The sequence below is a fragment of the Sceloporus undulatus genome, chromosome 6 (genome assembly GCF_019175285.1).
Source record: "Sceloporus undulatus isolate JIND9_A2432 ecotype Alabama chromosome 6, SceUnd_v1.1, whole genome shotgun sequence".
NCBI classification, from domain to species: Eukaryota; Metazoa; Chordata; class Lepidosauria; order Squamata; family Phrynosomatidae; genus Sceloporus; species Sceloporus undulatus.
In genome coordinates, this window is record NC_056527.1 from 3192005 (window position 1) to 3204977 (window position 12973).

At 44.5% G+C, this 12973-nt stretch overlaps 1 protein-coding gene across 2 annotated transcripts in view; it reads right to left on the minus strand.

Moving 5' to 3' along the window:
• The window catches only part of KLHL18 (kelch like family member 18), a 36314-nt gene extending 23372 nt beyond the window's left edge, over positions 1-12942 (minus strand). For both annotated transcript variants that reach the window (XM_042474536.1, XM_042474535.1), the window contains exons 1-3: positions 12660-12942; positions 2575-2705; positions 58-198 (exon numbers count right to left, since the gene is read on the minus strand). In XM_042474536.1, coding sequence (XP_042330470.1) covers positions 58-198; positions 2575-2705; positions 12660-12800 — 413 coding nt within the window. In that variant the 5' untranslated portion in view covers positions 12801-12942. The remainder of the gene's footprint in view (positions 1-57; positions 199-2574; positions 2706-12659) is intronic.
• Positions 12943-12973: the final 31 nt, after the last annotated feature.

Below are 12973 nucleotides of genomic sequence, written 5' to 3' on the forward strand. Positions count from 1 at the left end.
AACAGCCAGGGACAGCATTCAGCTCTGTTAATTCTAAAGAAAGTCCAAGTCCCTCACCTCTCCCTGAGGAAAGAGCAACAGGCATCCTTGATGTTCTGCAGCTGCAAGAAGCTTGCTCCCATCAACAAGGACTGGACATTCTGCTGGTCTATTGCCAAGTGACCATTATAGGCAAAGTTGATCAGAGCTTCCAGCGCACTAAAGCAGGTAAAGAAAAGTGGGAAAGCATCAGCAGTATTCAACACCCAAAACAATTACTATAAGAAACAAATATATATCTGAGAGGAGACAGAGGTCAGCTCCTAACCTGGTCTGTGCTAACTCACAGGTATTTTTTCCAGATCCCAAACATTTCTACCTTTCAATAACAAATACATCAAGCTTCTAGTTCTTGAGATTGCAGATAAGATACTGAAAGTACATATTTAAAAAACGGATAAAAAGTTACTGAAATCCAAAGTGGTTGTCACATTTCAGAGTTTCTTGAAACCATGACACCAGCGTGGTATTTCACACACTGAAAGGCAGTTTGTCTCAAACAAACATGTCTACAGAGCATTGTCACAACACCCATCCACCCTTATTTTTAAAAACCAATTATCTTTCTTCCTGTTCCCAGGTGCTCAGAACAGCTGCCTTTTCTTAGAATCATAGAATAATTGAGTTGGAAGAGATCACAAGGGCCACCCCCAGTATTTCTCTAAGTTTACTAAAATCAGCTTTCCTAAAGACTAGAATGCATGTCTGACTATACCTGGCTTCTCCTTTCATTGCATAACAAACTCCAGGAGAACATGGTCACTTCTACATAAGCATCCCACCACTTGCACCCCTTTAACCAGGTCATCCCTGTTGGTTAGGATCAGATCCAAAATAGCTGACCCCCTTGTTGCCTCTTCCACCTTTTGGACAATGAAACTGTCTCCAAGGCGAGTGAGATATTTGCTAGACCTTGAAGATTTGGCTGAGTTTGACTTCCAGCAAATATCAGGATAGTTGCAGTAACCCATCACTTCTACATCTCGCCTTCCTGAGTGTGTGTTCATCTGTTCTAGAAAGGCATCATCCAATTCCTCAGTCTGACTTGGGGGTCTGTAGTAGACTCCCACTATAACATCCTTGTTCTTTCTCTCCCCTTTAATTTTTATCCAGCTGCTCTCCACCTGGCTTCCAGGATTGGATCTCTTCACTGGTGTAAATGTCCCTGACATATAAGGCTATTCCTCCTACTTTCCTGTTTTGCCTATTTCTTTTTAAAAGGTTACAGCCCTCTATTCCTACATTCCAATCATGAGTCTCATCCCACCAGGTTTGAGTGATGCCTATTATATCATATTTACTTTGTTGTACTAGGAGTTCAAGTTCATCTTGCTTATTTCCCATGCTCTGTGCATTAGTGTAGAGACATCTTAGACCATGGGTCCTCTTTACTTGCTGCCTGTACAAGATTTTTTGCCTCCCACTGTTGGGTCCTTGCACTGCTTGTCTTGTTTCCTCTATGACAGTTTGCCTATTTTCTCCAGCCCTTTTGCCTTCCAGAATACTGTCTCCCTCCCCTACATAACTCAGTTTAAAGCCCTCCTGATAAAAATTTTGAGACTATTGATAAAAACATTCTTGCCAACTGGTGTGAGATGCAACCCATCCCTTGCCAGAAGCCCCTCCTCATGGAACCTCAGACCATGATCCAAGAATCCAAACCGTTCTTGGTGACACCATCTATGAAGCCACTTGTTTACACCTGCTGTTCTCTTCTCCCTTCCTGGACCATGCCCTTCAACTGGGAGAAGAGATGAATGCCAGCTTTGCATCCATCTCTTTCAACTTCCTACCCAAAGCCTCATAATCCCTTATGATATTCTGAAGGCTGTGCCTTGCAGTATCATTGGTTCCCACATGAACCAAAAGAAAGGGGTAACGGTCAGTAGGCTTGACAAGTCTTGTCAGCCTCTCTGTCACATCATGGATCTTTGTCACAGGGAGACAGCACACGTCCCGAGACATCTTGTCAGGCCCACAAACCACTGGTTCAGTACCTCTCAGGAAGGAGTCCCCCATGACCACCACACACCTCTTCCGAGGCTGAGCAGCGGCTGTTCCCTTCTTCACATTCTTTTGAGGTGGATTAGCCTCAGGCTGGTTCCAGGCAAGATAGTTCCTTATCCAAACAGCACTGTGTTATTTTTCTCGATCCTATCAATTCCATGAATGACTCAGGGCAATTGCACAGCAAAGTTTCAAGTAAACTGAGGGTATTTATCAAAAGGATGGACTACACCTCTCAGGATGCCTTATGACTTGCTATTCGGACTAGGGCACATGGGAGTTGCAATCCAACTACATCTGAAGGGTCACAAGATCCCTGCCCTGATCTAGAAACACCCTGAGAAGCAGCACCTACCACACAAGATGATTATAGAGTCACTGCAGATGTTACAGCCTCAATGTAGAAGCCACTTTAAATGGTTTCACAAGGACTTGGCACCTGCTTGGTCTAGAGGGGCGAGAAACCTCTGACTGGCTCATGCAGTGAGAAGATGCACAACCCAAATTGCTCTGAAACCTGAGGGTTACCTTGGATCCATGCCCTGCATGACAATCTCATCTTGCTTGCATTCCATCATGTCATTCGTGAACATGGCGTGGAAATAAGGGATAGAAGCTGCCAAGACAATCCGGTGGGCACTAAACTTGTGGTCTCCAACCTAAACAGAAGCAGAAGAGGGCAGACATTAGTTGTTTGGCACCAAGGAGGTGCCAGTGGCCATGTGGGCTGGGAGATTCTGGGAGTTGTAACACTGCCCAGCAGTAGCTTTCAAAATCTCTGCAACTTTGCCAGTAACTGGGGCGTAATGGTGGAACAAATTCACTCATCAGATTCACTTCATAGCAAAATACCAGGTGGGTGAACATCCCTGCAGCCTAGTCATCATTACCTTTAATGTATAATGTCAATACTAATCATTATTATTTACAGTGAAAGGAGACTGTTCTGCTACACATAGCTTGAGGACTTGGCCCTGTTGGGAAACTATGCACTGTTGTTGTAGAGTATGTGATGGTGTGAGAAGGAGTAGAGGAAAACACAACTTTCTGGTTTATGATCCTTTTATGTACCTGTATTGAGAAGAACATACCAAGGTCTGGATCTGAGCTTCTCTTGTTCAAAACCATACTCTTTTTTTGTGTTTAAATTTAGCCAGCTTTTGGGCTCTGCCTGCCATTCTTTAGCACAGGGGAAGTCAAACTGTACTGATGCACAAATATACATTTTGGTGCTATCTAGGATGGTGTTGCACCAGTCAAAATTACTCCCTTGCATGAGCTCTGAGCACACATGGCTGTTTCTGCCTAGTCCAGTCAAGCAGCACCTTGGAAAAGTGACTTATGGGGACAACAACTCCCAGAACCCCCAAAGTATGTTCTAAAATGGTAAGGCAGAGAGAGAGGAAGAATGGATTTCAAAAACAACCCAAACCTTCCTCAGAAAACTGAAGACTCTCCTGAAAGAGGGCACTTGAAGAGCTATAGGTCTTGAATCCATTTTGGAAGAAAGGCAGGATATAAAATAATAAACAAATACAATAGCCATAATGCAAACAAGAACAGTGTTAAGATTTCACTAGCACTAGAAGTATTCTCAGAGCCAGTGTGCCATTGTGGTTTGAGTGCTGGACTAGGACTCTGGAGACCAGTTTACATCCCTGCTCAGCCATGGAAAGTCACATTCTCTCAGCCTCAGAGAAAGGCAAACCCCCTCTGAACAAATCTTGCCAAGAAAACCCCATGATAGGGGATGGCCTTAGCGTGGTCATAAATCAGAAACAACCTGACAGCATACAACAAGTATTCTATAAAAGGATTTCAAACCTCCTGTGAATGCCAGGCAATTTAATTAACATTTCACCTCGAAACATTGATGTCACGGTGCTATTTTAAGTATCCGCAACAAAAACTTTTCTGTGAGCCATCTGTGTGTATTTTATTAAATTTATTCCTGGTCCAAGAAGCCTTTCTGGATAAAGACATGTAGCTTCTTGAGGGTTACTGGAATGGGAGGAAATGGGCTGGATGAATAACAGCTTACAACAACAACAACATTCAATCTGCCAGATAAAACCCAAATGCAGCACTAAAAGGAATTGAACTCTGCAAATAATTTTGCTGTATGGAACTGGGAAGTGTAGGAGGAGGTGCTTGCCTATATTTTCTAGACGAATATGTTTTCCCAAGATGCATCCAGGTTTGGAATATGTTCAGTGATAAGTAACAGTGTGATGACAGGAAAAGCGGTATGAAAGAAGAAAATTGAGCAATTAGGAAACATAACAGGAACATGAATGATGGAAGGCCCAGTGTGATCCAGCAGCCAATGCCCTAACAGTGATTCTGGGTGATTTAGGCTCAAACTACATTTCAGCCCTTGAAATATAACTGAAAGGCAGCATGAAAATACAGCGTAGTAAAATAAATACTACATTTTCTCTTAACAGAACACAGCCAGTTGTTAGAAAGTAAAAAGATTCAGTTTCTTTTAAAAGGGAGAGTTGCAGTGAACTGAAGAGGGCACTTACTGTAATGACCTTTTAAATTGCTTGTATGTCCTTTTAAATTGATGTGTATATTAACTGATGTATTTTAAGTGATGTGGTGTGTTCGTTAAATGTTGTTGTCAATCCATGGGGAGAAGTGGGTAATAAATTAATTAAACAACAATAACAACAACAATAATAGTAAGATTTAAAAATACACAGGCCAAGGTCCTATATTGTGAACATCGGCTCTGTGTAGTGCAAATCTGCACATACAGGATTATGCATTAATCACACTATTCGACCCTTGTGTTGAATAGTATGTACAGTTGAATCAAGAGACCAAATGCACAGTGTGCAGCACAAACCCATGGATGATGCACATCCATATGGAATGAGCTTCTGCATGCACAATGGGCTCCATGCACAAGCTCACATCTGCAACTGTGAACTGAATCCAGACATTTGATGCTAGACAGAAATCACCATCTGCTTCCCTGAGGAAAATTGTGTTGTCTGCCTTCAAGTCGTTTCCAACTTATGGCGTCCCTAAGGCAATCCTATCACAGGGTTTTCTTGGCAAATTTCTTCAGAGAGGTCTTGCCAGTTCTTTCCTCTGAGGCGGAGTATGACTTGTCCAAGGGCACCTAGCTGGGATTCGAACCCTGGTCTCCGCTCTGCTCTGGGGCCACAACAAACTACTATGCCCAGAATTGAGCCATGGCAGTTAAAGCAGCATCAAACCGTATTATTTCTGCAGTGTGGATGCAGCCCTAGATACCTTGGGGGACTGGAGGTGGCTGGTGCTCCTCCTCAAAGACTTTATTTATAGAACCTCTACGTAACAATTGTGTTCATGTTTCATCTTTAAGATGGGTTTAGTAAGAAAAGTCATTGAGAACATGCAAATTCAAGTCCACTCAGTCTGACCTCTGAAAACAGGGTGTACATAGCTCTTAAGGGTTGCTCCCTGTGCTGGTTTAACAAGAAACTGTTCTCCCAGCACACAACTGCAATTGCACATTAATAAGACCTACTGAACACCCATGCCTTTGGCAGAGCAACACTGTTAGGTGCTCTAAAAGATGTCAGACCAGTAGCTCAAAGTATCTGCTCTGGGACAAGGAAATCTTTGTTTTGTTCAGCCTCAGAAGGGCCCTCTGGGATTTCCACTTGAGTTATGAATTTGCCTTGTTCTGCACACACTTCCAGCTATTAAGACAGGACTCAAAGGGCATGTCACTCAAAAATGTTGTAAGGTACCAGATGTACTGGAACATTGATAAGAGTCAGTAGGAAAAAAGTTTTTAAAATGATACTATGCTGTATTATCTATAGATATTTCTCTTCTTTTCAATGGCTATGTGTTTAACCATTGTTGTTGTGTGCCTTCAAGTTGTTTCCAACTCATGGAGGCCCTATCATCAAATCCTATAAGAGATTAATCATATTTAATCATGATAAAGTATGTACTTTTATCTGTATGACTTCCTCCAATCTTCTTGTGAGTTTGTGGGAACTGGGAGTAAAAATACAGTCCCCAGCCTTTCCAAAGTTGACTTGACACTGCTCTAGACATCAGGTGAGGCATCAGTTACCTGCCTTCCTGGAACAGTCCATGTTTGTCATCTCTGATGATGATTGTTATTTATGATAGATAAATGCAGTTGAAAGTTGCTCTGGTTAGTTCCATTACCAGCTTTTGAATGTGTGATGTAATATATCCTTTGAAGTACTAGTAATTGTGTGTGTGTTGGAGAGGGGATGAAACCAGTCTAAGAAGTACTATAGTATTTGCAAAACAGAGCTATAGGGGCTTCATAGATTCAAAATATAAAAACTGTCATTTTGTAAATTTAATCACCATAAACAATACAACCACAGAATCATAGAGTTGGAAGAGACCACAAGAGCCATCCAATCCAACCGTATTGCCATGCAGGAACTCTCAATAAAAGCATCCCTGACAGATGGCCATCCAGCCTCTGTTTAAAGACCTCCAAGGAAGGAGACTCCACCCAAATATCCAAGGAAGGAGTGTGTTCCACTGCCGAACAGCCCTTACTGTCAGGAAGTTCCTCCTAATGTTGAGCTGGAATCTCTTTTCCTGGAGCTTGCATCCATTGCTTTGTGTCCTATTCTCTGGAGCAGCAGAAAACAAGCTTGCTGCATCTTCAATGTGACACCCCTTCAAATTCTTAAACAGGGCTATCAGGGTTATAGATACATAGTTGTAGTAAATATCAAAATTAGAGATAGTGACCTTAGGTTACAAAACTAAGTCTGCATATCTGGTTTGTGCCAGAAAAAAGAGGGCAGGGAAATGATGTTAAGCAAACGGATGCAGAATTGACATGGCTTGAGTGGAAATTTGCAGAGTTTCCTTTATATTCTTGTGGGGAAAATGTCATGACTAATCACTGATCCAACTGGACCAGACTAATCTGCAGAGCTGCTCAGGATCATAATCTGCCATTTGCAACTCTGTCAGTCCCATACTCCACCAAACGCCCACCCCTTCTTTATCAGGAGGCCTCAGGCAGCAAAAACAAGAGAGACAGGAAGAGGAGTAGCTGCTCTTATCCAGTATCAACCACCCAGGAATCTCAAGTGCTTCCAGCTCCCCACCCCAAATTATGAATTGGCCTGAATAGTTTATATGCTTTGTTACTGGTAAAACATCTATGCTAGCAGCTGCCTGCTCTTCCTGATCTTTTCGAGGTCCGTGCAATCTCCACTCAAGCTCTCAGGGGATTTCACAATCTGCAATTTCCTGATGGTCACGAAAAGAGTCTCTGGACCCCTTCATCGCTGGATGGACCTTCCGCTGCTTTTTCAGGCTTCAATATATGCCTGGAAAACCTATTCAAGAGTTAACCAAGCCTGCTTTCACAGCATTCAGGGACTGACTGCTACGTAAATTGGGGAAAGGACATTATGCTCTGTCTAGAGGACAAGGGAAGAAGGTTGCTCTCCCAAGGAGAAATCTTCCATTCTACGCAAAGTCAACCATGATCCAAATATCACCAGAAAGGAATGCTAAGAGGGAAATAGAACCACATGTACCGCAATCAAAAAGTCTACTTCATAACCATGAAAGATAAAGGCCCTTGATATAACAGAGTGTATTGACTGTAACAATTCCCTGCAAGAGGATGAGACGTAAAATCCTTATCAATAACTGAGTAAGCGCACAATGAAAAATGGAAGGGTGCATAAACAAAAATGGACCAAAGCATTTTGCTGCCTAAGGCAGGTAAACAAACAGCATCATCACAATTTAAGGACATAGTACCAAAGGAGAGTCAGGTTCTTTTGGAAACCAACTCTACGATTCTATGATTCTAAGCCTAAGGCAATCCCATAAGCTCCTCTCCAATAACAATAACAACAAATTGCCAGCAATCTGATGCTATTACTCAACACCAAATATCATCTGCCTCCCTTTTTCCTGGCTGTGATGTTATTAAAGAGCATTTGTAGAAGTTAGCCTACCCTTAGTTTTAAATGCTTTGTTGTTGTTCCTCTGTCCCTTCAAGTTGTTTTCAACTTATGGCAACCCTAAGACGAACCTATCATGGGGTTTTCTTGGCATGATTTGTTCAGAGGTTTGCCATTGCCCTCCCCTGAGGCTGAGAGATCGTGACTTGCCCAAGATCCCCCAGTGGTTTTCTGTGAGTGAGGTAGGATGCAAACCCTGGTCTCTCAAAAGTAAGTTCCATCTAAATGAATGAGGATTACTCCCCACTAGATAAAAGCCTTTAGCCAGAAGACACAACACATAAAGGAAGGAAGAAGGGGATAGGAAAAGAGCACATTTCAGCCTCATTTCTTAAAATTATTGTTGTTGTGTGCCTTCAAATTGTTTCTAACTTATGGCGACCCTAAGGCCATATTTATGGGTTTCCTGGCAAAATGTGTTCAGAGAGGGTTTGCCATTGCCTTCCTCTGAGGCTGAGAGCATGGGACTTGCCCAGCGTCACCCAGTGGGTTTCTATGACTGAGCAGGGATTCAAATGCTCATCTCCAGGGTCGCAGTTCAGCATTCAAACCGTTATACCATACAGAGGTATTTTAATTCTATACTGTATTGAATTGTTTTTCAATTTTTAGGTCATTAATTTTTTTAAGCAACTCGTTTTAATCTTACGTTATAAACTGCTTTGCATCTCATGCAGGCAGAAAGATGAGAGATAAAGAAAAGAAAACAAGAAGTATTAAACCAACTCCTGACATTGCTTGAGTTCGGAACAGGATCTCTCTATCCCGAGATATCAGCTTGACAAATGTAACAGGAGTGGGAATTATGTGGCACTCCAGATATTGTTGGCCTACAACTCCCAGTATTTTTTTGCCATCATAACAAATGGTGAGAGATATAGTTCAATAATATCTGGAGGGCTGCATAATCCGCCGCCCCCCCCAATACCCACCTTGAAATACAGGATTCTAGGAAGAAACACCAGGAAAAAGCTGTTAGTTAATGAGTTTTTAGAGGTACTGAGATGCTCACCATAGGAAACCAAAACACTGGCTTATTCATACATTAAACCTGATCCAAATATCAAGTTCACATGCTAGGGCGGAAACAGTGCAAAAAGCTGAAAATCTATTCTTGCCTTCGGGAAGATTATAATGCTGAAGCTGGGCAATCTTGGCTTTAAAGCAGGATGAACATCTGTGATACAAAGTACAGCTGACCCTCCACATTTCATAGAATCATAGAATCGTAGAGTTGGAAGAGACCCCAAGGGCCTCCCAGTCCAACCCCATTCTGCCATGCAGGAACTCTCAATTAAAGCATCCCAGACAGATGGCCTTCCAGCCTCTGTTTAAAGACCTCCAGGGAAGGAGACTCCATTACACTCCAAGGAAGGAGTGTGTTGCACTGTCGAACAGCCCTTACTGTCAGGAAGCTCCTCCTGATGTTGAGATGGAATCTCTTTTCCTGGGGCTTGCATCCATTGTTCCGGGTCCTATTCTCTGGAGCAGCAGAAAACAAGCTTGCTCCCTCCTCAATATGACATCCCTTCAAATATTTAAAGAAGGTTCTCATATCACCTCTTAACCTTCTCTTCTCCAGGCTAAACATCCCCAGCTCCCTAAGTCTCTCCTCATAGGGCTTTATGGTTTCCAGACCCTTCACTATTTTCGTCACCCTCCTTTGGACACATGGCTCCAGCTTCTCAACAGCCTTTTTGAATTGTGGTGCCCAGAACTGGACACAGTATTCCAGGTGGGGTCTGGCCAAAGCAGAATAGAGTGGCAATATTACTTCTCTTGATCTAGACACTATATTTGTATTGATGCAGCCCAAAATTGCATTGGCCTTTTTAGCTGTCTCATCACACTGTTGACTCATGTTCTACTTGTGATCTACTTGGACTCCTGCGCCTTTGACTTTTGTGGATTTGATCATCCACAGATTTGATCCACACGTTCTCTCTAGGTCCTCCAGCGTGACTCTGTTGGAAGCTGACCATAGAATCACACTGGAGGACCTAGAGATTCCTAGAGAAAAGAATTCTCTAGGCATTTGTAGGTCCTCCAGGACGATTCTATGGTTAACTTCTGACAGATATGGACCACAAGGTTGTGCTGAGGTTCCTCGAGAGGTGCTCTCTCAGGTTGAAAAACAGTATCTTTTTAATTGTGGTTTTTCTACTTTCATAAGGGGCCCTGAGCCTTGAACCCCAGTGAATGTGGAGGGTTCACTGTACAGGAAAACTGCAGCATACTACTCGCTTTGGCCAAACTGCACCCACAACTCTGCTTCCTACTAGGAATGTACTAAAAGCAAGGGGAAAGTCTTCATTTTTTGAGCTGGTTATCTCACATGCTGGAGCCACAAGTGCTGCTGTGGTTTGCGCACAAAGGGTGGGATGCCACAACCGAGGCTGGCCTCCAAATCCAACATCCACAGACCACCCACAAATAGAAAAACCAAGAACAGCTAGGAATTATTGCTGCCAGCAGCCCGAGCTTCAAAACCCTCTTGAATAACCCACAATTCGCTCCAAAGAGATTGCACATTTTGCCGTGACTAAAAGGTGATGCTATGCCAAAGCGGTTACTCCCAATATTTCGGAGATAAGTCATCTCTGGAGGACTATAATCAGCACAGAGGCTGAAGCGGAGGATCTTGTCAAACAAGGTGCTGCAATAGTATAACAGCTTTAAAATGCTGGAAAGGGAAACATTTTAGATGTGATTTACAAAACTTCACTCCAAAGATTCTAGACACAATAGCAATCTTACACTATATTCTCCTCCTCTTCTACTACTCCAGGGAGACTGTTGCCATTCTCCGCACTTCAAACTGTCAACTATGAATTCATAGGACTGATGTTCATTTAAACTTTCAATAAACTTTAAATGAACTGTGTGGGACTTTGATTTATGGCAAAATTGAGCTTGATTTCTGCTGCTCCAGAGAATGGGACACAGAGCAATGGATGCAAACTAGAGGAAAACAGATTCCAGCTGAACATTAGAAGGAACTTCTTGACAGTAATAATAATAATTTGTTTTATTTATATACCGCTATTCCAAAGATCATAGCGGTGAACAGCAAGTAAGCTAATTTGCCCCCAACAGTCTGGGTACTAATTTTAGCTCCCTCCTCGGAAGGATGCAAGCCTGAGTCGAGCTTGGGCCCTTTGGCTGGTCTTGAACTCGCAACCTTGTGGTTTTGAGTGAATGGCTACAGTACAGGCATTTAACCACTGCGCCACCAGTGTAAGAGCTGTTTGACACTGGAAGACACTCCCTCAGAAAGTGGTGGAGGATGGAGTTTCCTTCTTTGGAGGTTTGCAGACAGGGGCCGGATGGCCATCTGTTGGGAGTGTTTGGAAGGTGTCTTCCTTCACGGCAGAATGGGTTCATAGAAGCACAGAGTTGGAAGAGACCCCAAGAAGGACCATCCAGTTCAACCCCCTTCTTCTGCCATGCAGGAAATCATAATCAAAGCATCCCATTGACAGATGGCCATCCAGCCTCTGTTTAAAGACCTGTATGGAAGGAGACTCCACTAGACTCCTAGGAAGGAGTGTCTTCCACTGTCAAACAGTCCTTGCTGTCAGGTTGGACTAGATGACTCTTGGGGGTCTCTTCAGCTGTAGGTTTATGATATGAACCTGAGGGTCTGGAAACCATGAAGCCCTATGAGGAACGACTCAGGGAGCTGGGGCTGTTTAGCCTGGAGAAAAGAAGCTTAAGAAGTGATATGATGATGATAGCCCTGTTTAAATACTTGAAGGGATGTCCTATTGAGCAGGGAGCAAGCTTGTTTTCTGCTGCTCCAGAGAATAGGAGACAATGGAGCAATGGATGCAAGCTGCAGGAAAAGAGATTCCATCTCAACATCAGGAGGAACTGCCTGACAGAAGGGCTGTTCCACAGTGGAAGGCATTCCCTCAGAGGACAGTGGAGCCTAAAGGGTAAAGGCAGGCAATCCCTTTGCAAAGCCAGGCTCAGATCCAGGGGCCATCCTGGGACTGGCATTTTTGAGAGGCACCGACCAAAGGCCCAGTGAAACTACAGATCCCAGGGTTCCACAGGACGGAGCCGCCGCGTGGGGTCAAAGCGTGCCATTTCTACAGAGAAGTTTAAATCCCCCCAAACTACAAATCCCAGGGCCCCACATGGCAGAGGGACAGGGCCTTAAAGTAGCATCTAAGTCTGTTATTATTTCTGCAATGTAGACGTACTAAAAGAAGCCCAAATCTCTCCCTACAAAACTACGAATCCCAGGGTCCCAGAGGAAGGAGCTGCGGAAGTCAAAACAGAGGCGCAGTGAAGCACAGGAGAGCAGAGAACGACGGGGGAAGACTTGCCAGAGGGAGACACTGGAGAAGAGCTGCCCGCAGAGAAGCCAGACTTGCCCATAAGGAAGCCTTGTGTTTCCCTCCCCAATGACCCTCCGAAGGCAAGGACTGTCGAAACACGGCCCTCGCAAACTACAGATCCCAGAGGGCTCCGCGGCACGAAGAGCCATGGCATCCAAACCGCGCTCTTCCTGCAGCGCAGACGCGGCCCGAGGAGGCCTAGAGATCCCCCTCCTGACCGAACTACAACTCCCAGGGTGCCTGAAAGGAGCGCCCTGCAGCCGCGGACGGCGCCTGCTACCTTGAGGGTGACGTCGCAGAGCTTGCCCTGCCGCCGGATCTCGCCCATGACCCCGTAGCCGCGGCTGGGCAGGTCCCCCACCGAGAAGTGGACCAGGTCCTCCGGGTCCAGCTCCGGGTCCGGACCCGCCGCTTCCAGCATGGCAAAGCCTCCGTTGCCGCCGCCTCCGCTTTCCCCTCAGAGCGAGCTTCGCTGCTTGGCCCCGCCCGGCCACCGTCGGACAAGGCCAGCTTCTCCTCGCCTCCTCCGCTGAGGAAGAGAAAAAGAGACACAGAGAGAGACGCCGACGGAAGCCGGGACTGCGTCCTACGTCA